General features: G+C 33.7%; 2 protein-coding genes across 11 annotated transcripts in view; one reads left to right on the forward strand and one right to left on the reverse strand.

Annotated features, from left to right (window-relative positions):
• Nucleotides 1-10,129, reverse strand: part of LOC126808750 (endophilin-B1) — a 48,579-nt gene extending 38,450 nt beyond the window's left edge. For all 9 annotated transcript variants that reach the window (XR_007674741.2, XM_050533690.1, XM_050533689.1 and 6 more), the window contains exons 1-3: nucleotides 9,977-10,129; nucleotides 7,431-7,572; nucleotides 2,878-3,006 (exon numbers count right to left, since the gene is read on the reverse strand). Coding sequence is in view for 8 of the 9 variants with exons in the window: in XM_050533690.1 (XP_050389647.1) it covers nucleotides 2,878-3,006; nucleotides 7,431-7,572; nucleotides 9,977-10,045 (340 nt within the window). In the remaining variant the exon portion in view is untranslated. The remainder of the gene's footprint in view (nucleotides 1-2,877; nucleotides 3,007-7,430; nucleotides 7,573-9,976) is intronic.
• Nucleotides 10,130-10,315: 186 nt separating this feature from the next.
• LOC126825266 (uncharacterized) lies at nucleotides 10,316-23,365 on the forward strand. Of its 2 annotated transcripts, XM_050554854.2 has the most exons (12): nucleotides 10,316-10,944; nucleotides 11,091-11,247; nucleotides 13,403-13,621; nucleotides 14,709-14,814; nucleotides 16,022-16,054; nucleotides 16,982-17,079; nucleotides 17,344-17,409; nucleotides 18,309-18,628; nucleotides 19,192-19,341; nucleotides 20,083-20,201; nucleotides 20,581-20,782; nucleotides 21,937-23,365. In XM_050554854.2, the coding sequence occupies exons 1-12, from the start codon at nucleotides 10,776-10,778 to the stop codon at nucleotides 22,965-22,967; spliced, it is 2,670 nt and encodes an 889-aa protein (XP_050410811.1). In that variant the 5' UTR covers nucleotides 10,316-10,775; the 3' UTR covers nucleotides 22,968-23,365. The 2 variants fall into 2 exon arrangements, with proteins under 2 accessions (XP_050410811.1, XP_050410819.1); XM_050554862.2 differs by lacking the exon at nucleotides 16,022-16,054 and having other exon boundaries at nucleotides 21,937-23,364.
• Nucleotides 23,366-26,131: the final 2,766 nt, after the last annotated feature.

The raw sequence follows: 26,131 nt of genomic DNA on the forward strand, positions 1-26,131 counted from the left end.
TTATGACAACAGAAAACCAACATATTCAGATAAAATAAATGACTGTCGCTAAGTGATTGATATACAATTGCAACCATCATATTATTAGTTTAATCAAAATCTCTCTGGATTACATAGAATTATTGATTGTGAACTGCATAATGACATATTTTGCCAACATTTTTCTCAAAACATGCAAATGATGAAAATTCAAAGATCATTTATCTTGAAAAAAAGTTTTGTAATGATGATGTAAAAAAGGGTGGATCCATGGTTGGGACCAAGATTCAAGGCACCCAACCCTACAAAAAAAATCCAAGCGACGCAAATTATACATGTATCAACAATAAAAATCTATCTATAAGAAAACTTGTCAATGGAAAGGGCAATAAAAAGCCCTTAATTTTCAGGTCAGGTTTTGATGGTCTAAAAAGAATTACAAATCGATCTCCCCTCCCTATAAAAAAATATGAATCCACATCACAATTGACCAGAATGTGCTATCTTCAATGTCTGCTGATGTTTTCACTGAAGTAACCCTAGCAATTGAGTGTTAAAGGCTTTGAACTGAACTCCCGGGTAGAATGTAGTTTGAATCCTGACCTGGGCTCAAAAGAACCTCATGATTTTATTTGTGGGAATAAGGCAGACTTTTTCAGATAGAGTGCCTGCAGGGATCACAAGTAAAGAGTTGCCTAATCATATGGATGTTTGAAAGAAGAAAAAAAAACGGAAATCCAGCCAAGTATGCATTGGCGTGCAGTCGTGCATATAAAAGAAACCTTGACAGTTGGAATTCGATGAAGAGAAGGCTGAAATGCTTCTCTCCAGGCAAAATAACCATTTGTTCTTTCAAAATGACAGAAGTATTGTGCTAATGTGATGTTAAACTCTATTCTGTTCCATTTTAACTGACAGTGGTTGACACCCCCTGTATCTAATTTATATCATTACATGATTTGTTATTGATTTCTTGTTCATTTACTTAAACATACATTATGCAAGAGCTAAATCTGCCTATTGCAGGTCTTTCTTTAGGCCTGAAATGTTTTCTAAATTATTATTTAGACATTAATTAACTGATCCAGGCCATAACTCTTGATGACATCTGATTTCTCCAACATTAAATAGATTAGAACGGTTCAGCTATCTTTTGATTTAATTTAAAAATGGAGGAGCGACACTTAGCTTCGAACAACCAGTATGGTGGTTGCAATTATTGCACACATCTTGTCAAACCTTCAAAGGCTAATATCTTCACTTGCAATAGAGCAATTTGAATGAAGTTTTCAAATTATTTATTTTACTTTATCTATTTTCGAACTATAAAAGCAAGAATGACTAGCTCTTTATCTAAATCTTACATAATGTATCTTAAAGTGCAGGAAGAAACCCATAAATATCAACAAACTAATATATGTCAGTCCTTACAGCCATATCAAGTCTTCAGTCGTCTTCAGTCAATGTTTACTGAACAAAACCAAATTGTGATGCTGATCAGTGATGTAATAATTTAGATTATCCAGGCATTTGTTATCGAATAACACTAATATCAAGATCATTTCATTAATTATTCTGTCATGCAATTGATTCTTCAAATGCTTATTGTTACATGGAATTCATTGTACAGAAATTTTAGACTGGATTTTATAATCCTCTTGCGTTACATGTACACTGTAGTGTTACTTGAAACTAGAGAATTATACTATATGGTTCTTGTATAAAACCTGAATCAAATCTTTACACTTATTACACTTATATAATAAGCAATCAAACCATTGATGTCTGTATAACATCCCAGGAATATGGATAAATGTTACATGTATATTATTATATTATTTAGTGTATGTTCCCCAAAATGAATTTGTTACCAATGGTGATACATGTCTGAACAACATAAAACATCTTGTTGATAAGGTTTTATTTGAACAATACAGAATGTGCAATACAGACAGAATGAGCAATAGAGAACGTGCAATACAGAAGGAACTATCTAATTAAACTAAAACTTTACACTATTGATTCTTTTTTATATTGTTAATATTTACTAAACTAACAGACTTTGTTTATTTGACCTGATTTAAAGCGGGTAAAAAGAAGCATACAGGTAGTCACAGGAAATGTTAATTTTAAATTGAATACTTTCACAGAGATCTACCAAATAGTAAAGCACATGCTACATGTACATCAATCAACACCCCCCCCCCCCCCGGCCTACCTTCCGCAGTTACACAGTATACATATACTATACACACACCATTATTTATTACTACCAACCATGCCCTCTACATTACAAAATGTATTCTTTGATTCATGAATATTTCATGTGTGTATAATTTTTTTAAGGAGTATAGATACTATTACATGTAGGTCATTGTTCAGATGTGTTGGGTATGCTCAAAGCAGCTAAACCTGAATGATTTAGGTCAAAATAAATTATTTAATTGATTTAATTCGAAATTTCATTTCAATATTTGCACCATGATCGATACAATAAACAATTGTCATTTTGAAATATTAAGCGGATGTTGGTCTGTTTGCCAAGTTTAATTTCATTCTTGGCTTAAACTGTTGAACACAAAACCAGTTATATTTCAAAACTGGTTCTATCTGCATAGCCTAGAAAGTTACGAATTTGTGTCTTTTGACACTATCATGTTATAATATCAAAAGATCTATATTATGGCTGTGGACCCAATATTTTATATCTAGAAAATGGATACATACATGTACATGTATCTACTTAACAAAACAAATCAACAATTCAAATTTAATTAGTCTGACATTTTTACAGGTCAAAGAGGTCTAGCCATTTTAACATTCTAATTTAATGATTTTTTTTAAACTAGAATTAAAATAATGGTACTCTATAAACATAGGATAAAACTAATTACTCACCATATGATGTTCCAGGACCAAAATCGTTGCCCGAATCCACCATATAAAGTCCTAATTGTTCTGCATTTGTAACTCTGTCCTTTTTCTTTTTTTCTAGTTTTTCATACAATAAATCTTCCATGCGTTGATCTAAAGAAAAGTTTGATAAATTAGATCATGTTATTGTCATCCTACTGAAAGAGTAGGGCATCACACACCAAATCAAATTTAGAAATGACAGTCTGTCTGTGTAAATTTATGTCTTTTCTATTTCATTTATAAATTTTAAGGAATCCTGATACAGTATATCAAATTATACAAGCTTAACAACTTCAAACCTGAATTTGTTTTAAGTCGTCTATGGTTTCGATGCTATGCTACCAACTACATGTACATATATCTAGCTACATGCATATATCATATGGCAATGAAATGAAATGAAATGGGGTTTAACGTCCTACTGTTCTGCTCCTACACTGGGCTAATGAAGACGGGCATACGCCATACAGTGTGCTATGAGGGAAATTTTGCCCGGGCAGCGGCACTATCGCCTACTCTTACATGTATATCGAATTCCAACTGCCAAAGGATCTTTTACATGCATTCTAATGTATACACGGGACCTCGGTTTTTCATCTCATCCGAAGGACTAGACAGCTGTCCTTGTCAGGCCCTCCGTTCTGCACCACTGACAAGGGGAAACCACGTCGGACAAATCATATGACAAACCAAATTAATTTTCTGGGTCCTGATAAATAAATACTCACTTTCAAAACTTAAAAAAAGTGGAACTAAACGTTTTTCAGAAGCGCAAACAGGTAGAGAACTTTTATTTTTAAATTGTTTTTTCTTCCTCTCAAATTAAGCACAATTTTAATAAATTGAAATTGGTATGGCTTTACATGTACTGTATCAATCAGTTTTATGCAAGTTAACCATCACAAAAACTTTAAACAAATATCTACGGTAGACAGATTTGCTTTTATTTTTAAATTGTTTTTTCTTCCCCTCAAATTAAGCAAAATTTTAATAAGTTGAAATTGGTATGGCTTTGCATGTAACAATCAGTTTTATGCATGTTAACCATCACAAAAACTTTAAACAAATATGTATGGTAGACAAATTTGCATGGGAGTCTGGGTTATTTAAAATGAAATGGGGATACACAATACAGTATAAAAAGATCGAAATTTTGCTTGGACAGTCACAGTGGCATTTTTGCCTGCTCTTTGTCAAATTACAGCAGTCAAGGTTTTCTTTTATGTGTACACCAACACGTACAAGGGACTTTTGGTTTTCAGTGCATCTGAATGACCAGACGTCATTCCTATATTTATCAAACACTGTAACCCAGGTATCGGTTAATCTTGTGTATCTAGCACTAATTTCTTTCACATTCGTTTAATATCAAATCTTTGTTTAAAAATTTGTAAAAACTGTTTAAAATCACCATAAATCGTTTAATTTGTACTTCTGTCCAGTTTAAAGATGACCATTCAATTTTGATAATGAGTGTCCAATTTACAAGTGTTTAATTTCTCAATCATTGTTAAAAAAATAAACAACCCAATTGATTAATGATGTATAATGATTAATTTTTGAACAGTGATCAGGAACTTAAATACTTGTAAATTGGACACTCATTATCAAAATTAATCAGTCGGCTTTAAACTGGACACATGTACAAATTAGATGATTTTTGGTGATTTTAAACAATTTTTACGAATTTTTAAACAAAGATTTGATATTAAACGAATGTGAAAGAAATTAGTGCTAGATACACAAGATTAAACGATACCTGGGTTACAGTGAAATATAGGCCTACTAACTAAAAATGATTTAAAATATTTTCAAATTAGCCCGGATGGTCCAGAAAAGTAGGAAATTAAACTTACTGTCTGAAGCATCGTAAATTTTAAATGGATTTCTTTGATTATGGACAAACTACTTAATTATGGTTTATCAAAAACTTGCCTATTATATGTGTTTGAAGGGGTTGAAAACCGCTCTGGTTAAATAAAATCCATTGTACAATTAAATATCTCAACAAAACTGAACTCCTCGCAAATTTTGACATTGATTAATACAAAAACGGAAGCTAATGACAGCAATGACATCACTTATCGGAATATATCATTTCGTACAAGGGGGTGGTAGCATGACGTGTCTACCGTAACGGTGTATGGCTCTCTTACGACAATTCAAATTTTGTGTACGAATAAGCAATTAGTCTCGGACCCAGTAATGAGTTTGGGCATTTACACACACAAATATGACTGTAGTCTGTCATTTTGTTCCCGCCTTGGTTTAATTATATGATTAGAGAGTTGGGGGGGGGGGGCTTTTCAACACAATTGCAGGACAAAAAGAATGACAATCGCTTTACGGGCCTTGAATTTCACCCTTGAATATCTTTAATTTTTCTTGATGAACTTAAGCAGCCCTGTCAATTACGATTGTACTCAAAATTATTAACTATAAATAATGAGTATGACTTCATTTTGAAATCCATGGAGAATGGAATTTTCTGATGGCATTTCGTAGATCGTGATCATGCCTCAACTATTCAACGCTTTGAATTCTATTACTGTAAAAGGTCACATGTCATATGAGGTATTGTACACTACACAGATCTGTAGTAAAAAAGGTTAAATTTGAAGCAAAGTTTTTACCATGGTCTGAATAATTAACAAGCAAGACTAATAGTAATACACAAAGTCTGCAATGCCTCTTTTGACAAGTGATTTTTTTTTATTAAAATATACATTTTTAGAAAGCTGATAAACAATGTTTAGACATCCTAAACTATTCTTATCAGGAATATTCCGATTTGAGTAGTATTTGTCAAATAAACAAAGATAGGTTGCCAGGCAATGAAATATACGCCCACAGCAGCTAAATCGTCCGGGCAGTCAACAAGTGTTGTCGCATATTTTTACTTTTTTCGGTAATGAAACATTTATAATACACTAAAATCTGATTAAGAGTAACAACTCATGAAATAATTATCAGAAAACCATTAGAATTTGTTTTTTATAAAGTTCTGCCCCATGCTAACGTTTAGTATACAAAACTTTTAATATCATGGATTTAGCTGTTCAAGTCATAAAAATTCATTGATTACAATATACTTGTTCGTCTCAAGACCTTAAACTCTGTGTATCATTCTGTAGTCAATCGGATGATAACTTTAGCCTCTAGAGCGTCACAAGATTTTTCAAAGTGATCAAGGGCCATAACTCTGTCAGTAATTATCGGAAATGACCTTAAACACTGTGTATAAATTTAAAGTCAATCGGATATTAACTTTAGAGTATCCACAAGATTTTTCAAAGTGATCAAGGGCCATAATTCTGGCAGTAATTATCGGAAAATACTGAAAATTAATAGGATTCTTCGTCTCATGGCCTTAAACACTGTATATAAATTTAAAGTCAATCGGATATTAACTTTAGCCTTTAGAGTATCCACAAGATTTTTCAAAGTGATCAAGGGCCATAATTCTGGCAGTAATTATCGGAAATCACTGAAAATTAATAGGCTTCTTCGTCTCATGGCCTTAAACACTGTATATAAATTTAAAGTCAATTGTGGACGCCGGACCGCCGGACCGGAGACCTGGATCTGACAAAAATCGAGGTGTCCCTAACCCGACGAAAAGATTATTTCATATCTTTTTGAATGGCATGCATGCGTAACACACAATTAAATGGTCTGTAATACAAGAATAATTACATAATATCTCATCACATACGAAATCTATTTAGTTCCGAATGGCATACAATGCGCGGAAATAACATATAACGGGGGGGGACTCATACTTGAGTCCTCAATTTCGTTTCCTGGGTTCACTCATACTGTCCTGACTGCAGTGAGTGTCTATGAGAAAGCTGCTAAAAAATCGTCTACGTCAGAGGTTTCGACCAATCACAGAGAAGGTTGGAGGATTGCAGACTCACCCAATCTCCGCCCATCGCGCCGCTAGAAGCCACCTAGACCAATCACCGAGTGGAACTTCACAGAGAAGGTTATACCATGCCTAAGCTGGGCTTTGAATGGGGTCGATACTTTTTTGACAAGGATTCAATAGGACGGTTCCTGAATGTACAGGGCGAGTGTAATGAGACCTACTTTCAGATCTTATTCATTGCGATATTTGATTGTACATGGGAGTCTATTATAACCATAGATAAGTAGTTTGTTCACAATCAAAGAAATCTGTTTAAAATTTACACCGGTTCAGCGGGGGGTTTAATGGCTTAATGGTTAGCACGCGTGTGTGCGCTATATCATAAGACATGTCATTGAGTCAACTGGCTTGGTTTCGAATCCCCGGTTGTAGGGTCGCCTGTCCAACCTCGTGGGTTTTCTCCGGGTCCTCCGGTTTCCTCCCACTGCTAAAGACCCCTACGCGCAAGCAAATTATTGAAATAAAATTAAAACCATGTTAGTCCCAAAATGACCTAGTTTGTGTCGAGTGGATGTTAAACCCCATTTCTCTCTCTCTCTCTCTACAACGGTTCAGACAGTCATTTAATTTCATTTCAGTAGAATTTAGTTTGACAAAAACTTACTTGGATTTGGTTGTAATACTGCTTCTGTCTGTTTTAAAACTCGTTCTGTCCATATTCTTGTTTTCTCAGCTCTTTGTAATAAATTTTCAAAATGTGCATCTAATTCGGTCTTTTCTGCAGAACCTAGTTTTTCTTCTGTGAACTACACAGTACATTCAAACAAAATATGAAAACAATTATAAATCACGGAACTACTTAACTGCACATGTAGCTTAACAGTTTTCAAATAAAGTACATGTAGGCTCTAGAAGGTAAGACTTGGAGTAAGAATACATTGTTTGTAAATGTATATGTTATTTGTCATATTGTTATTTATCTACATAAAATCTTATCTTTTCTGTGCTCTGGAATGCAATCAATGCCAATCTGTAAACCATATTTTTAAATCTTCTTTTAGAGCCATTTAGTAACTGGATAGAGCAATACACAAAAACACATACTTATGGAAAAACAGCTACTTATTTATTTGGGCGACGTTTCGAAGAGTATTCTCTCAACTTGATAACATTGAGAGAATACTCTTCGGAACGTTGCCCAAATAAATAAGTAGCTGTTTTTCCATAAGTATGTGTTTTTGTGTATTAATATTTTTTAGTTCTTACAGTTATGATCATGATTTAACTATGAATTGAGAGAATATTGTGAGATAATAAATTCACTAAATTATTTATCCAATTCCATCTTGACTGATCCATTACATTACTGAGATACTGATGTTTCCAACTTAAAAATAGTAGTGACTTGTAGGGCTGCAGCGATACGCCAGGCCACAACACGATTCATAGCCTACGATACAATATCGTGGTATAGGAAATAAATTTAAAAAATGCTGTTAAGTTTTGACAGTCTTTCATTGTGAAAATTGAAGGCCTACTTTTATGATTTACTTTAAATGTGGTGTTTTCTTGGTCAACTAAACAGATTTTATTGCTGTCATGCTTAGCGGGAAATCCTAAAAACTGCCATACTTGTGACTTGTATTTGGTATATAGGGGATTTCGATCTCAAAATTGCTTTTGTCAATCGTGCAACTTGAATTTGGTGAATTCATTATGAAAAATTTCAGCTGGCTGGCTGGCTTGTATTGCCACAACAATTTCAGCCAATGAAAAGCTTTCCTGTTGTCAGGTCAGTCATAGATTACAGAACAGCAAAGGAAATAATGTTACGAATATTTTAATATCAAATATTAATGTACCGGTACATGTACATTGAAAATACGTACTGATCAGTGTATGCAGAATGTACAAATCACCATTCTTATACAGTAATATTATCACAAATCGAATATTACTGACGTATATATATATATTAATATGTTGTATGTTTTTTTCCGCATATCATTCAAGTGTGTAATTTGAACGCAACTTAATTTCTAGCACGCCTTGCTTAACCGGACTGATATTTTAATCTTGATGAAATAGCTATAATAAGCACTTCATGTGTCGAAAATGCCTTAACACTTGCTGAAAGTAAAAAAAGTTATTTTGCTCATGGACTTATTTACACATTTAAAGGAATATCAGTCTATTTTTGTGAAATTATTATTTGGATAACGAATCACAACTGATTGTATCGTACATTGTGGATGATATTTAAAACATTGCAGTCCATCAATTCAACGATGAATCTTTGCAGCCCTAGTGACTTTCTTTTTTATTAGGAAAATCTGTAATTCAGTATTTACATGTATCACTACATGCACATGTATGTGCTTGCATCATCATCTGAATTCTCTACATGATGTACATGTATGCTATAATATACGATTAAGAAATTTATTTTTCTTGAAAAGTGCTGGGATAAAACTGTGAAACCTGTTTTCAATTTCACCAGACAGAGTTGACATATTCTTAAGACTGATTAAATCTAGCAGTTGTTAATTGTGGACTTTAGACTCATTGTATTGTAGTTTGTAATGTATTGCCAATGAGAATTTAGTATAGGTTGGTAACAAAAAAATGGGTCGCAAAGAAGAAAAATGAACTGTTTGATCATGGGTATCACAAGCTAGATTTCTGAATGAGATTATTATCGTGGCATTGATTGGGAAATAGTTGGATCATTAACTAAAACTAGGGGAACCCAAATTAGGTATACAAGTGGATCAATCAATGCACCAAAAATAGATTAATGACAAGTATTATGCTGTATGGTTTGGAGCATAATTATCATGTGTCCTATGCCAAATGGAAAATGGTGTTTACATTAATCCCAAGAAAGACACTAAAATAAATCAAAACTAAAAATGGTAAAATGGCTAAAAAAAAGATTATTTCCTTTACGCTGACAATTTGCAGACGAATCTAGTCACAAGCCTATCAGTCATAAGAAGACATATCTTAGTCATGTTAATTCATTACACTGTCTAATGGATACAACGTGAGAAAATAGCCACGCAGATTGAATAAAAGAAGGCGGGTCTTAAATCGTTTCCTTACACACTGACGTTTCGCTTGTCCCACTTTACTGACAGTCTATTACGATGTCGAGCGATGCTGTTTACACAAATAAGAAAAAAAATAATGGCATTTAAATAAACATACCTGTACAGCTCTGTTAAATAAAGTGCCAGCCCCACCAGCAAATTTATTCAGCTTCGATTTCATATCCATGTTGACAGCTTTATGTTCAATTGATGCTGTCTATAAAATTCCCGACATTTATTCAGTATTGACCAATAATGAACCCCACTTCCGGTTGCACCGCAGTGAGGAATTAAAAGATCTAATTTGTAAATATCAATATAAATTATACATTTGTATCTAGATTGTTTAAGAAAAATAATCATAATAAATGGACATGCAATCTATCTAGATTTTGAGATATATTATTTTTCTATGGCATGAATATTTAGCTGCTGGACTAGGTTGTCATGAATTTGTTTCAAAATGGCCGAAAAATATCGACCAAAAAATAACAATCTGCGAAAATGAAGGAAAACTGATATTTTGCTTGAGTTTCATTAATGTAAACGTCTTTTGTTTAATGAAACATAATGTAACATTTCGCCTACATTGTTGCCAAATGATTTTAAGCCCGTGTGAATATATTGCACCGAACTATTTCCATAATTGAAATTGGATCCACCAATAATTATAGAATAATAATATTATTATTTAATTATTAAAACAAAATAGGACAACATTGAAATAACAAATGATAATGCAAAGCTTTTTTGGGTTTACAATAATTGATTATGGCTGACTGACATTGAAATGTGGTTTATATATAGGCCTACGACTTACAGTAATTGATTTTAAAATCTAGGCCTATTATTACCGGTACTATAACTTTATTTGATAATTTGGAAGTGGAAGTAAAAACTGGAAGGCTAGCTTCAAAATGCAGGCTACACATGAAAATCAAACAGAAAAGTTGATAGATGAAACATCTTGTGGTGCATTTTGTCAACATCCAGCATGCTGGCAATCCAATCAACGCAGAGAAAAGGGATTTCCTCTTAAAACTGATGAGGAATTTACACAAAGAAAACCAGTCACAGCAGGGACATGTTAGTGTGATTAATTTGTTTTATTGTTTAGATGTTTTGATAAGTTTAAGAAATTTGTGATTAATTAGTAAGATTATTTGTAGATTGTAACCCATGAGTGGAGTGCACAAGTGGCTGTATTTTTATTTTATTTTTTAAATTTTCAGCCTTACCCGAATTGGTAGTTTATAATTTAATAGAAGATTATGGGGAAGATTCAAGAGATAGATTTCCTGCTAAACACAGTGGTCATTCATCGGAACAAAGACCGGAACAAAGACATGAACCATTCCCAGCATTAACCTTTCCAACCAAAGCTTTAGGGTAACTTTTTTGCATTTTTAAGGAATTAATAAACTAATTAATAATGATCTATTATGTTATTTCTACCCATCGTAGAAACTTTAGATAAAATCAATCAAAAATTTAATGCTAAATCAATAGAAACGTCAATCTGATTAAAATACCGATCTATTATTCGTTTCGTTTCTTTATACTTTTGATTGCCTACATTACATCAAGATTACCCACAGTTCCGTGAAAAACATGTCTAAAGCTCGCCATAACAGACCGTTTCATTGGCTTATCCCTGACACCATTCAGAACACGAGTTAAATAACAACTCTTCCAGATCCAAGTATAGTAAAGACAAGTAAAACAAAATTTTGAACTATAAAAACGAAACGAAATAGGATCTGTGTTTTAACCAGATTGATAGAACCGTTTGACCTTTCTACTTTGTATACTATGCTTCAACATTCAGATCTTACTTAAAGGTAATTTGGATTGGTTTGTGGATAAAGCTTTTAATGGAGATCGGAAAAGGCAGAAACTTGATGGCCATTTACTCAGAAGATGCTAGATGAATTATAAAACGTTGCAATGCCGACACTGGTTTTTGTTAAAGAAAAATTTCCAAATGTTATACATTTTCTCATTGACAATGCCATATTTGAAGTTGGAGATCAGATAATACAGCAAACAATTGGTTTACGAATGGGAACTGACCCTGTCCCATTTATGGCAAATGCACATTTGTATAAGTATGAATTCTGTTTTCAGGATCATAAACGAAAAACTGATTACAAAGTAGCTAAAAGTCTAAACTATACCTTCCGATACATTGATGACATAACACCTATCAATGATAACGGAACTTTCAACAAATATAAAAGTGAAATATATCCCCCAGAACTAATATTAAATAAAGAAATTTCTGTTCTTGACCTGGATATTAATATAATTAACAGTAATTTAATTCGTTATTTTCGACAAAACAGACAAATTTGGGTTTGAAGTGATAAAATACCTGTCAATTTATAGTAACATACCAGATATCACAACGCTATGTAGTGTTTTCTATTCACAGGCATTACAATTTTTGACAATATGTAACGATAAAGAACTATTTCTTTCTAGAATAAATCTCTTTATTGTAAGTGCACTGCCAAAGGCGGTACACAATTTACGCATTTTAAAAATTTTTTCGAAACTTCCATTACCTCAACATACCAAGTTTGACATTTCTTATAAGTATATAACTGACTATCTAATTTAATATTTATTTCAAATTTTCTGGAGTTCCGTAATCCTATCTGGATTATCACCCTTATTTTATGCCTTTATAATAAATACACTTTCAAAAAATATAGTACGATTTCTTCAACATATCTTTTTTGCATTTCTTATAGGTGTTTTACGTATTATATTTTGTGCAGTTATAAAGCTGAATAAGTCCGATTAGTTCCTAAATCGATGTTTATTAACCTTTTGGCATTATCTTGTCGGGATTATCAAACTTTTGTATTGTGGTTTTTATTACATTTCAACCTTTGACGTCATTTGGCAACCTATCGCCTTTTACATCATGTCATTCAGTCAGCAGACGGCTGTCTTTCCAGACAGTTTACATTTTCTCAATTTGCTTCTTTGTATTCAGTATTGTTTTGTTTTTTCCTCTGTGTTTGTGGTAAATGGAACATATGCCTAACTTTATAGTAAATATATATACCTCAATTCTATTGAATATTTAAAAAATTTCACACTTAACATAGACCATTTAGTTTTAGTCTACCTGTTTTTTTTATACATTTCACTAATATGGTTATTTATCTGTTGGGAGTGTTGAATCACAAAAATTATCTGAATACCCCACTTAAACATAGCCACAATAATGAAGCAGTTACGTCATTATTTCACATCATATAAAATAATCAAAAAAGGTAATTGATTAAAAAACCTGTTCATGGCAGTTATTTTTCATTTCAGTCTATAAATCTGTGGTATGTAATATAGATTTTTGGATTTCAGACAACACAATTATTGGCCGACCCTGATGTTGTTACCGATAATCCTTGCATCTCTAATTTCCAACATTGTCTGTGAGAAAACAAAGACTATGATAACACTACCGATACATGATTGCCATGGATGAAATTTAGAAAATTTAGATTATAAATATTTGTATATATTTTTTCAGGCATTTAGCATCATCCCCGCTTCCTACACCCGAATCAGTAGTAAAACCAGCTAAGAAGAAGTCTCCACCTAAAATGAAAGTTGTTGAAGTTCAAGAATTGTTTGATGTTGAAGATTTAGAGAGTCGCTGGGACGAAACATTTATAACTAAGCAGTGTTATGTTTGGGTTCCCAGTCCTAACAGAAAACCTCCACCTGAACCAGACACAGAATTAAAAATGTAATTATTATGGTCATTGGTAATATTTTATATAGATTACGATCATGTGTATCTGGCTTTCAACTAAATAGTAAAGCCATCTTCTTTTTTTTCAGCAGTTCAACAGATAGTATATATATTTTAATAATGATCAACATATAAACATTCAAAGTTATTCAATAACTAGTTAATTATTGGAAATACCGGATGATTAACCAATTTGTTGTGCAGTCCCTGAAGACTGAGCTAATTTTAAATCATAATTTAGTCAACATATTGTAGTAGTTATCAAATGGTTAATAAACCAAAATAAATCCATGCAATACATAGGCTACTACATGTCACTCCACATGACCAGAGATATGTGTGGTTTATTGGTCCAGAGAGAGACATTAAGTAATACATTGATACTGCACGAGGACATGAGTCTGATTGTTGTTTCAATATATTATGCAATCTGTTGCTTGAGACCATTAAACAACTTAAAATACAGACACACTCCCACATGTACATTTACAAGAAAATCATCACTGATTCCAATATTTCATCTAGTATAAGATAATGTATGGTTGACACGTTACTCGTACCATTATTTGAAATAATGGTACACAGAAGGTGACGTCAGATCTCTATTTTAAGACCAATTATAATCTTCCAAACATTTTGATTGCTATGCTTTTGGAGTTTTATCACTAGTGTTTCAAAATGGAACTATACCCTCTGTCAACCAATCTATTTCTACTATGTAATACTGATGCCCTAACATGAAAAATCTTTAATATAGATAAAGGAGGCCAGTTTTGTACAGGGAATATAAAATAGGTCTTAGAATCACTGTCAGTTACATATTGTATTTATTATGTGTTTACGACACTGCAAGAGGGAAGAAAACATATTTCTCCTAAACCTCTGATCAGTAGGCCTAATTGGTAATTAGTCTTCATAATGCACTGCAATATGTCTAGATTAGAATGAAGATAAAGCATAAGTACCTGCTCATTCCCTAGGTAGGGGAGTGAGGGGAAGGATAAGACAATAAATGATAAGGTGTTGAATAAAAATTTCTTAGATAAAGTAAGTGATTACCATTTGTATATTATCTTTCCAGGATAACAGATGGAACAAAATCAGGAAGTCAACTAATACGAACTAAAGATGTCACAGAACAGTGTGTTCCAGAGGAATTAGAGCGGGAAAGAGAGGAATTGAGAATGGTGAGTAAAAATATTTTCATTGCTTATAGATCATAGATTATGTTTCGTACAGTGTTCTGTTGTTTTTTTTACTGAGCAACAGTGACTCAGTGAGAAAGGTGCTTGCCCAATAACCAGGAAATCCTGGGTTCAATCCCAGCGTTGCCTGAGAAAGTTTCCAGGATTTTCCAGCCTGATTCCCCCTTGTCAGTGGTACAGGACAAGCTAGTCATTCTGAGGTGATGAGAAACAAAAATCCACCATCATAGATATCCATGTAAAAGACCCCATTCACAGTTATAATCCTACTGTTCTGCACCAATTTAAAATTTGATGAAGAGTAAGCAGAAATGCCACTGTCCAGGCAAAATTGCCCTGATGTTAAACTCCATGTCATTTGATCTTATTTTGTTAACTTTTATTAAAAACCCACATGGATCCATTATAATTTTAACAATAATATAAATGATTATGTCAAGTCGACTCAAGTATTGATTTAAACCATGAGAAACACTCACAAACAGTAATTATGATTAGAAATTTATATTGTATTTACGTAAATGAGGGCACGCAATGAACCACAGTACCGTTATCAACTCCCTTGGACATTGATTTCAAAGGGGTTGATAATGTAATTGAATTCAAATCTGATTTTATAATTTTAACCCGACCTTACTGAGATATAACTTCTACCCTACTGGTGACAGGAAACATGTTTATAACAATGTTTAAGCCCAGGCCATATTTTGCAGAACCCATGGTTAGCAGTCAAGGTCCAATCTGATTAAAATACAAATCTATATTTCATTTGTTTTTTTATACTTTCAAAGGCCTACACTACATGAAGGTCTGACCAGTTGTATTGGGAGGTCACGTCAGAGGTCATACGAGCGGTTTGTTGGTTCCATTCGATATTGGAATGTATTGGATCAAAACTTCATGGATTATGGCCCCTGAAAATAGGGATTTTAGATTGTGGACACTCTAGGGGTCACAATTTTTATTCGATTTAGATGAAACTTGAAATGTATGTTTTTAACCCAAAGATTTTGGTTCGTTTCGATATTCATGCACATCGGATCGTAACTTCCTGGATTATGACCCCTGATTGTACAAAAACATCACTTCTTTTTTTTACCTTTATATGTCCATTTTTAGCAAAATGTGGGTGTATCTTGCATGGCAATCATGGTTCTGTTGTATATTTAATTGAATATTGATTTTTCAGCCTTTTTATACTTTTCCTGTAATTAAATATAAGGTAGAAAAGAAATAATACATTAACATAAATTATCCTTAGATTAGATAGTGATTGTCTTTTCTTAAAAATAAATCTTCATAAAACAGATAGAAAAAGCTATCCAGTTCTCTTACTCTGTCTGTGCTATTACTATACATCACTATACTGTTATTCAGTTGGGCTACATTCTTAGTAGACTAATTAGATAATTATATTCAAATAAAACCATATATTTATATCTTTCTAATGCTTCCAGTTTATTAATGTGCTTTATATTATTCAGCTTTTATATTATATGTCAAATTTATGGTGCTTTTATCTCTTCAATTGTAGCATATTCTTTTATTAGTTAATCTGCTTTTAATATTTAGTATAACCGTGAACTTTTTTCTAATATTGGTCAATGTGAAAGTTGGTCACTCGTAATAATGTCATTTTTCTTGCGTGATCTGCTGGAGACATGCAGATACTGTTCTGTTCTATTAGTGTTTAACATCCACTTCCACCAAGGGTGATACTGCAGAAAAGTTGTCTTATTTTTATTATCTTAGCGCGCACGCAGGGGTTTGTGGTAGTGACAACTTTGGCCGTTTTATAGTTTCACCATGGACCTTTTGATTATAAGTACCATGATCGTATCATATATTTTAACAAGTCTATATTTCTGATATAATTAAATAGATGTTTTTTTCACATGTAGTTAACATAGAAATTAGAATAAAAGTATTTCAGTATGATAATTAATAACCAGTAGACCTACTTGCTGATTAGTTTTTTGAATACATTTTCTTTTATAGTATGCATAGATATAAGTTTATTTATTACCAGTGTGAAATTAGTAATTAATAAATTTGAAATAGTTCAAAACTTTTTTTTTTCATTGGTTTTTAATTGACAATAACATATAGTATATCAGCTAATAAATTGATGGATATTTTTATTTTGCAGAAACGACAGTCAACAAGATGTCGATCACCGATCAGTCGAGGTAGAAATACAGGAAAATCATCATCATATCCACACAGATCAGCTTTTGATTCAGATGGGTATAGTAAAATTTCTAAATATATAATGTTCTTGGTTTCTTTTCTTTAAAGAATTGTTATTTGCATTTTAGTGACTGCAATAGGTTGGTTTATCCATGATAACTCAAATTTCAATAGTAGGGCCAAAATTAGGTTGGCATTAAAATTAATGTTTTGGCTACATTTTCTTTTAACAGCAGCTCCACTTACATCTGTAGATATCATTTGACCAGAGTTACCGATTGTATTTTAACATTTCAAAGTTTTATTTTATATATATTTTAGAATAAACGATCTGCTGAGTTTACCAAGAGATCTATTGATGCAGGTTTTAGATCATCTTAAAGATAGGTGGGTTCAAATATTTAATATTTTGTTCAAAAACTAATACGAAAAGTGTATGGAATGAGACAACTGCAGTGCGTACATCTGGGTTAATCTAAGTACCGAATAGACACATGCACATTACAGACATTACCATTATATAAAATAATATTAATATTAGCATTATAAGCACTGAATTTGAGCTTGCTGATGTTGCCATCATATGTAAAGTCATATAACAAATCATGATCATATACTTCATTATGTATTAGTTTGTACAAAAGGGTGCCATGTTTGTGTCCACCATCTTGAATTTCCGCCATATTGGATGGTCAAAAGTATTTTTTAAGTTCATATGCAGACTGTGCAACATGGAAAACCTATAAAAAGACACATAGACATGCCATATATACGAAAAGCATAGCTTTTAAAAAAAAATGGGGGCCTGGGCACCATTTTGGATTTCTCCCATATGGGATCATCAAAAATGACTTTGATGTCAATAATCATACTCAGCATCATTAAAAACCTATCAAAAGACACTATACAAGGCACCTTTGGTGTATTTCTATTGAAGTTTACGCCAAAAAAACAGCAGTCTAGGGCAAAAATAGGGGTAGGAACTTTCAGGGGGTAGGGGTCTCTGATCCCAATTTTTTTCTTTTTTAAATTTTTAGGCCTCATTTTTCCAGGGGACCCTAGTTCGAAAGTAAAATTATCTCCCACCGCCCCCTAGGCTCTACACATAATTGGAATAATCATGATAGGAATATCATGGATGCTATGTTTGTTGTATCGTTTCACAATGAGACTTAATATTTATGTTATATACAGTAAAAATTACCAAATGGTAATGCTGTGTATGTCAGCTTTATGAGACTTATGTTATTTAATGTAATAATTACTTTTATGTTCTGTGATTTCAGTGATTTAATGTCTCAAGACAGAATCAATAATGTTATACAAGATTTTCAACCTCCCTTAGTACGAGATCTAACTGGCATTTCCATAGGAACAGCAGAGGCATTGCAGCAGAAGAAAATGGCACTATTAAGAGATAAAAAACGCAACATTAGAGAGTCTCACTTAATGGAATCACGTCCAATCTTCCAGCTTGATGACGGTTTACTGATTGATCATATGAGTCGAGTAAATACGCCTGGTAACGAGAGTGATATACAGTCTAGAGAAATATCATTATCCATTCAAGGCTTCTCTAGACATAAGAAACCTCTTCCTGCTATACGTAAGCAAAATATTAGAACTAATTTTACCGGTAATCTCTGTGAGTATCTATATTTTATAGTTATAGAACTTTTGATTGATTTGGACACCTCAATAGTCAGTTTAAGCAACGGTACTTTTTCTTAATTAAGTTTTAGATGAAAAATCTGTAAATGTTGTTTCATATTCCAAGTAGCATATGAATAAATTTAAATGGAATTTGTTGTGACTTTTAGTTTTTTAAGCATTTACAATGCTTGAAGTGATAAGAAAGTAAATAAATGAGATATCTGAGTGCCCCACAGTTTGAGTAATTCTAGAAATTTGGCCAATTAATGCACTTACGTCTCTTCCACTGAACATTTTTTTAACAATAGGGGGTCAAATTCAGACAAGGATCTTAAAGACAAATATTTCAATCTGTGTATCAAAAATCTCACTAACATTATTGATACAGATATCCTTAGAAAAAAAAATGTTTATAGAGATTTGAGCCTCTGAAGCTGTTCCCCTGCAAACTTAAATAGTCCTGTACATCTACGTATGTGTGTAATAACAAGTTTATGATGATTATATATTTTACAGGTAGATTAAAGGCTGTTGGTAGTGGTAAAAAGACTAGTAGTAAAAGTAAAGTGGCATCTATATCACTTGGTCTACCTGAATTACCCACGGGTATCAAACATACCAGACCTTTTACTTATAAAAAATCAGATACAATGGATCTTAGTATAGGTAAGTTGATTGTGTTGATCCATTTACTTATCAGTTAAAGATAAGTTCACAGGAGGATTTTGGCAAACTTGTTAAAACCTTCTCCTTCTAGTAAAAACTTTGGTTGATAGCAAACAAAAGATTGCAATGGGATTGTTCATTTGTGTATGAAAAGAAGAATCCTACTGAATTTCAAAATTTACTGATCGATAAAATGTTACTGTGTTTTGCAGAGTTATTTTGCAAATTAATTTAAAAGAGATATCTTTCGATGATATTTGTTTATTAGGGCATAAGCTGAAACCTTGTTAAAATTAAGAATATTTTGATCGTAAATCATAGAGTTATTTCCCCCCATACGTTTTGAAAGCATTTCACAGAGTTAAAATCCTGTTCACATTTTTGCTTTGAAAGCTTGTGAATAGGACAGAGTTATCTATAAACTTAGTTGAATTCTTTAGAACTTACACAACAGAGTTTGTTGACATTGACTATAGATCTATCTTGGACAACTTTGCTGCTGGTAGATGTTTTATGGGACCTAACTAGCCCTAGTCTATGTTTAAATCAAAGTACCTTAATATTGTAAGGTCTTCACATGCACGTTTTGTTGTAGGATTTGTTTAGCTTTTTAATTTGAAATAGAGTAGCTATTCGTAGTCCCTTTGCTTTCTTAGAGTTAAAAGTCCTGATAAACACCTTGAGATCATGCACCATATTTTATCCTACCTTTATCATTAATATATTTATTTTTTTATACAGGACCAATGCCAACACCACCAACTAGTGTACGTAGTTCTGTAACAGCAGGATCAGATCATGGTACAACAATGAATGTTAATCTCACTTCACCAACTGATAGTTATAGACAACAAGAACTAGTAAGTATTGTATTAGAAGTCTACAAATGTAAACTGTACAGTTCTAGATATGACAAAATACTCTACTACTGGCAGCAGATCATAAACATTAAAGGGATAATTGAATGTTTTCGATAAAAGTCAGTTACACAATGTTACTCTTTGTCAAGACAGCTCAAAACGTGCAAAACCAATATGTTATGTTATTGAATGGCTGAGAAGAAAATTGGTCGTTTCGATTTTTTTAATATGCATACTGATAACATCAGGAAAAAACTCTGATCAGGAACCCCTTTCATTGTTTAAATGTATCCCTTTATATAACATCAAAAGATACCCATTGTAAACTCCAGTTTATTCAATTCACATACTGAGAAATAATTGAAAAAATTATTTTTAGGATGTGCGAATACCTGCTACACCAGGGTCACCTTATAATCTACCCAAAGCTCCTGTGTGCACTCCCGCTACCAATAAAGATAGATCATTCATCCGAGATAAAACAGAATCATCATTAAAGAACCTGGACTCCAGAGATCATGTTTTGGTTCCAGTTAATTCTCCCAGCAACTCAGAGTGTGAAAATCCAAATGATCAGAGTGGTAAGTTTTGTTAATATAGAGGTAATCACCATACCAGATTTTGTGGGGAAAAATGCAGTTTTTATACACCTGTTTTACAAATGGCCCTTGTTTGGTATGGTGTTGTCAGTCCGTCCATCCATTAACTTTTAAGGTTTTTACGAGGGCTTGGTGAAAAGTTCTAAGCCTGAAAAGAAAAGATCAATTGCATTGAAACAAACTTTTGCCACCAAAAGATACATTCATTGAATGAATCATAGACACAAGAACTGCAATGATAGTGTTACTATTATCTTCCTACCAGACCATCTTGTGAACCTACCCATTGAAATCACAAGGAATGGACAAAACTGGCTAAAGGGCGATCATCAAGTAAGTACCAACACAGATACATGCCGACATGGTCTCCACTTTAGTGGATGTTGCCCCTTCTTCTTCCACAGTAAAGAAGTGGACTATAGAATTTAAGTGTGACAGAGAGAGCCTTGACAATGACCCTTGTCCTGGAAGGCCATCAACAGCAACCCTTCAAGAAAACATTACCTGGGTGCATGACATGGTGATGCCTGATCGACGATTGACCACTTGACATATTGCAAGTGTTGTGGGCATAACAGCAACCATTCAAGAAAACATTACCCAGGTGCATGACATGGTGATGGCTGATCAATGATTGACCACTCAACATATTGCAAGTATTGTGGGCATCTATATTATTGCCAATGAGTTAGGAATGACAAAAGTCATTAACAAAAGTGTATACACCTCGAAGGGAACTATATAGAAAAATTAATGGAAACCATCAACTTTATACGAGTCTTTCACAGATAGGCTTAGAACTTTTCAGTCATCACATTTTAGAGGAATGAATTTGTGAAATCAGATGCCTTACGTTTTTGATAGATTGTGTTGAAACTTTGCAGAGTTGTTACCAACATATTTTGAGAGCAAGCCCGGTATGATTCAAATGAACTGGATATGAATGCAGGTTTTGCACCAGTTTACCATTTCTGGTTATATTTGTTTGTTGGCAATGTTTTCTGACAGCTGATTAACATCTTTTCTAGCTGCTTTACTCTTTTCAGTGTTTTGCTCATCATTGTTCATACCCATGCCCAGCATGAAAATGTGCATTTCTTTGTGATGGAAATTTCCGTTTTATTTTATATTTACAGGTCTTAAGACAATACCAGAGATGTCAGCCAGAGAAACATTAGAGTCTTTAGTTAATACAGAAAGACAGCAATATCGTGAAGTGACTGATGTTCCTCCAGTACCAACCCCTCCTCCTTCCACTATTGAATATCAACAGGAAGATGGAACACTAACAAAAATAATACAGAAGCCTACTGAATCAGTTGAAGATACTGAATCCCAAGCTAAAACTTACCTGGAACCATGCATAGAAAGTCCAGCAGTTGAAGGATTTATCAATAATGTTTCAACATACTCCAGTCCAGATCCATGGCCTCAGGTCAATGAAGCTTCTTATGCCAATAGTGAAGAAACTGATCCTAAAGATGAAATTGTAAACTCAAGATCTGACCTGCACAGTAGAGAATCAGAACAAGACCTTTTGGTAAGAAAGCTTATGGATGAAAGGATTAAAGGAACTTCCCCTGCTCCCCCTCCACCTTCACCAGAGGGCAAAGAGTTCGACAGAATATTGTCCTTAAAAGTAATCTCCAGAGAATCAGCTGCCATGGATCCTTTGATGGAGGAAGAAAATGAAGAAACTCCTCGGGGAGAGGAAAATGAATCAGAAAAGGATACATCTGAAGCACGGGTTGTCACAGTTTCTGAAGTTGGTCCCAATCCACATAGTTTAATAAAGGAAAAATCCTTCCATAGTTTTGTTAATGTGGACATCCCTGCAGAATCTGTTAGAGATCAGGTGCAGTCTGATGATCCTGAACGCCCCAAGCTTGAAAGAACCGTGCAGTCTTTTGTTAGTATTGATATACCAGCTGCCAATAAGTTAGATGTTAGTATACTAGATCCAGGTAGTCAAGATGAACCAAAACTACCCCAAGTATCTGGACCACCAACACCCGATGAACAAACAGAGCAAGAAAAACAACCGGAGAAACAGCCAAAGAATAAGGAAGCTTCAGCACAAGATACTGGTGCCTCAGAAATGAAAGATGAAGATGAAGAAGAAGATAATCAGCGTGGTACTGAAGACCCAGATGGTACAAGTAATTGATAACTGATGAGCTCTTGGGTTAATATATAAGCTTATAATACTACCTGGGGCTTTGAAAAGACTTTAAATTACAGATCCCTCTCAAATGCCAGAATTAACATATTGAGACAAAGCTTAGGAAGATGTATTGGAACAATAAGTCAGGAATTTATGGTTCTGGTGGAATTCATGGCTAACCTATGGTTTTCATTTTGCATAACTTGATCATAGATTGTAGTTAAGTTGTAAAGCAATAATGATTGGTATTAATTTAGTGATTTAGTTAAATATTTGTATTTAAAATATTACATGTATAGATATGTGAAATTAAGAATGATATTTTTTTTAAAGATGAAAGCTATGCTGTGATATTATTTTTATAAACCAAAGTATTTATAAATATTTCTGTGTAAAATATTAAAAATAACAAAAATAAATCCTTGAAAATCTTTATCCTTAAAACTTCAATAAATTTTGGGATGACTTTGAACCAATAATTGTATTGCCTCAACCTGGAGACTACTGTTTTCTGGGATCTTTAATGAAGCATGTTTAGATTCGGACTTAGAGAGACCAGCATTAGTGGTCAAGCTGTATGGAACATATTGCATTAAATTCCAAGGAGTAATCAATGATAAAAATACTTCAAAACCGTATTGATGGTATAAAAAATGCGGACTTCATATGGGGAATTGTCAAAATAAGAATATCCAATAGCAAAATAGTTTTGGTGCCCCAGCAAGAGTAAGCATACCCTGCCACTTAAACAGCGAGACTCGATAGGACTTCCCAAAAAGTAGTGTCAGATTCGGACGAGTAAGTACGAACGTCCGGAGTGCGGACGGACAGGGACGAAGACATAATACCTCCACATGAAAACGTGGGCGTATAAAAAACATGTATGGTATTCAGTGGCGCACAACAGGATGTGGATTTTTTTGCCGAGTGGGTCGGTTTGCCAAAGTCTCTTACACATCCAATCAAACCTAAAGTTCATATTGTCAACTATTGAGTCAAATTACTCCGTGCTAACGAGGAAAGTCGTGCACATGGTAGCTACACTGCCCAGTACATATAAGTAGAAATTGAACATGTAAATGGTGATGATCACTGTCTTTTTGTACTTCATTTTGGAAACACGAATTTTGAGATTATGCGGGCGAATTTTCCTTTGTTGTGTCGAATTTCGCTTCACGAGGGGGCGGTGTTTTATTGATATTATTATGGTGGCCCAATTTCATTTTCTAATTCTGAGTGGGCCAATTTTTTGATGGCGCACCCCTCCTGGGAAAATATGTTTATGCGCCCCTGATGGTATTCTTCTAACGTTATTGGAAGTTCGAGAGCTCAATGCGTATTCCTACACACAGACGTAAATAAAAGTTTTAAACTTTAATAATACATCAACACAATCCTCACACCGAATTTGCCAGCGTCGACGAATTTCAGAAACCTCTTTCATATGTGTGATCAAAATAACTGTCCATCCGTCCACAAATTGTTTGTGGACACACAGGTCACAATTTTTATCCAATTTTGACGAAACGTGAAATATAAGTTTATCTCCCAGAGATCTTGGTTCCTTCCGATAATGGCATGTATCGGACCATAACTTCATGGATTATGGCCCTGATTGTACGAAAAATCACGTTTTTAGCTCGTGGACACTCGAGGGGTCACAATTTTCATCTGATTTGAATGAAACTTGATATGCATGTTTATAACTCGGTTGAGTTCGAATTTTGTGAAAATCGGACCAAAACTGCAGGACAAAATGGCCGCCCCATGTACGGAAATGGTGTAAATATATGGTATATCAAAGTTGTGGACCCTCTAGAGGTCACAATTTTGATCCGATTTTTCTGAAACTAGAAATACATGGCTATAACCCAAAGATCTTGGTCACTTTCGATATTCGTGCATATCGGATCGTAACGTCCTTAATTATGACTCTTGAACGAAAAATCGTGTTTTTAGCTTGTGGTCCCTCTAGGGGTCACAATGTTTATCTGATTTAAAAAATCGTTGGAATATATCACCATTACACCCTAATGGTGGTTGAAATCGAATTTCATGAAAATCGGACCAAAACTGCCGAATAAAATTGCCGCCCCCCGTACGCAAATATTGTTAAAATGTTGTGGACACTCTAGATGCCACAATTTTGATCCGATTTTTGATGAAACTAACCAAAAAATCGTGTTTTTAAGCGTGTGGATTTTCTAGAGGGCACTTTGTGTCGAATGGACATTAAACTCTCTTCCCCTCTCTCTCTCTCTCTCTCTCTCTCTCTCGAGGTCACGATTTTTAATTGATTTTAAAAACTGTTTAAATATATCACCATTCCACCATAATGAAGGTTGAATTTGAATTTCGGGAAAATCGAAACAAAACTGCCCATCAAAATGGCCGCTCTTTGTACGCAAATTATGTAAAGGTATGCAATACGAAGGTTGTGGACCCTCTAGAGGTCACAATTTTTATCCGATTTTGATGAAACTATTGAAACTTGAAATATATCTTTATATCTCAAAGATTCGGTTCCTTTCGATATTTGCGCGTTTCAGACCTTACCTTTCTGGATTATGGCTCCTGATTGTACGAAAAACGCTTTTGTGTTTAGCTTGGGCGTATCTTGCCTGGCAACCGCTGATTTTATTTGAAGTAACGATAGCTTTAGTGAGCACGGTTTAATTCCTGACAGAAACGCAAACTGTCTTCATTATCCCGATTCGTGCAAAACAGTAGGTTATTAAACCCATTTTCAAATTCATTGCTTTAGTATTCGATGATGACACAACAACAAACGTTCCTGACTTGATACCCAAAGTCTATTCAGGTATTTTGAAATTTCTGAAAACCCGAGACTATCGTTAAGTGATTAAATATGTACGAGTACTTATGGTGGGTGTTTAAGTGTTGTACTTGAAACTCATTGAAATTCGGAAATTTGAATTTCTGAAGAAAGTTTTTAATCCTCCCGATATTTGTGATCGGAGCGACTATAAAAGTTAATTAATCGTTCTTACTACTTCAGTTGCTCGAGGGTAATAGCATTTCTCATTTTTAACATGTTTTTCTTATAACTGCAAATTCTCCCCCGAGTGTATTTAAAATCATATAAAAAAATTAGCTTTGTAGTTAAATTAGCCTAATTGCTCACACTTATACAAAATTGAATTACC

The sequence above is a fragment of the Patella vulgata genome, chromosome 1, assembly GCF_932274485.2.
Source record: "Patella vulgata chromosome 1, xgPatVulg1.2, whole genome shotgun sequence".
Lineage (NCBI taxonomy): Eukaryota > Metazoa > Mollusca > Gastropoda > Patellidae > Patella > Patella vulgata.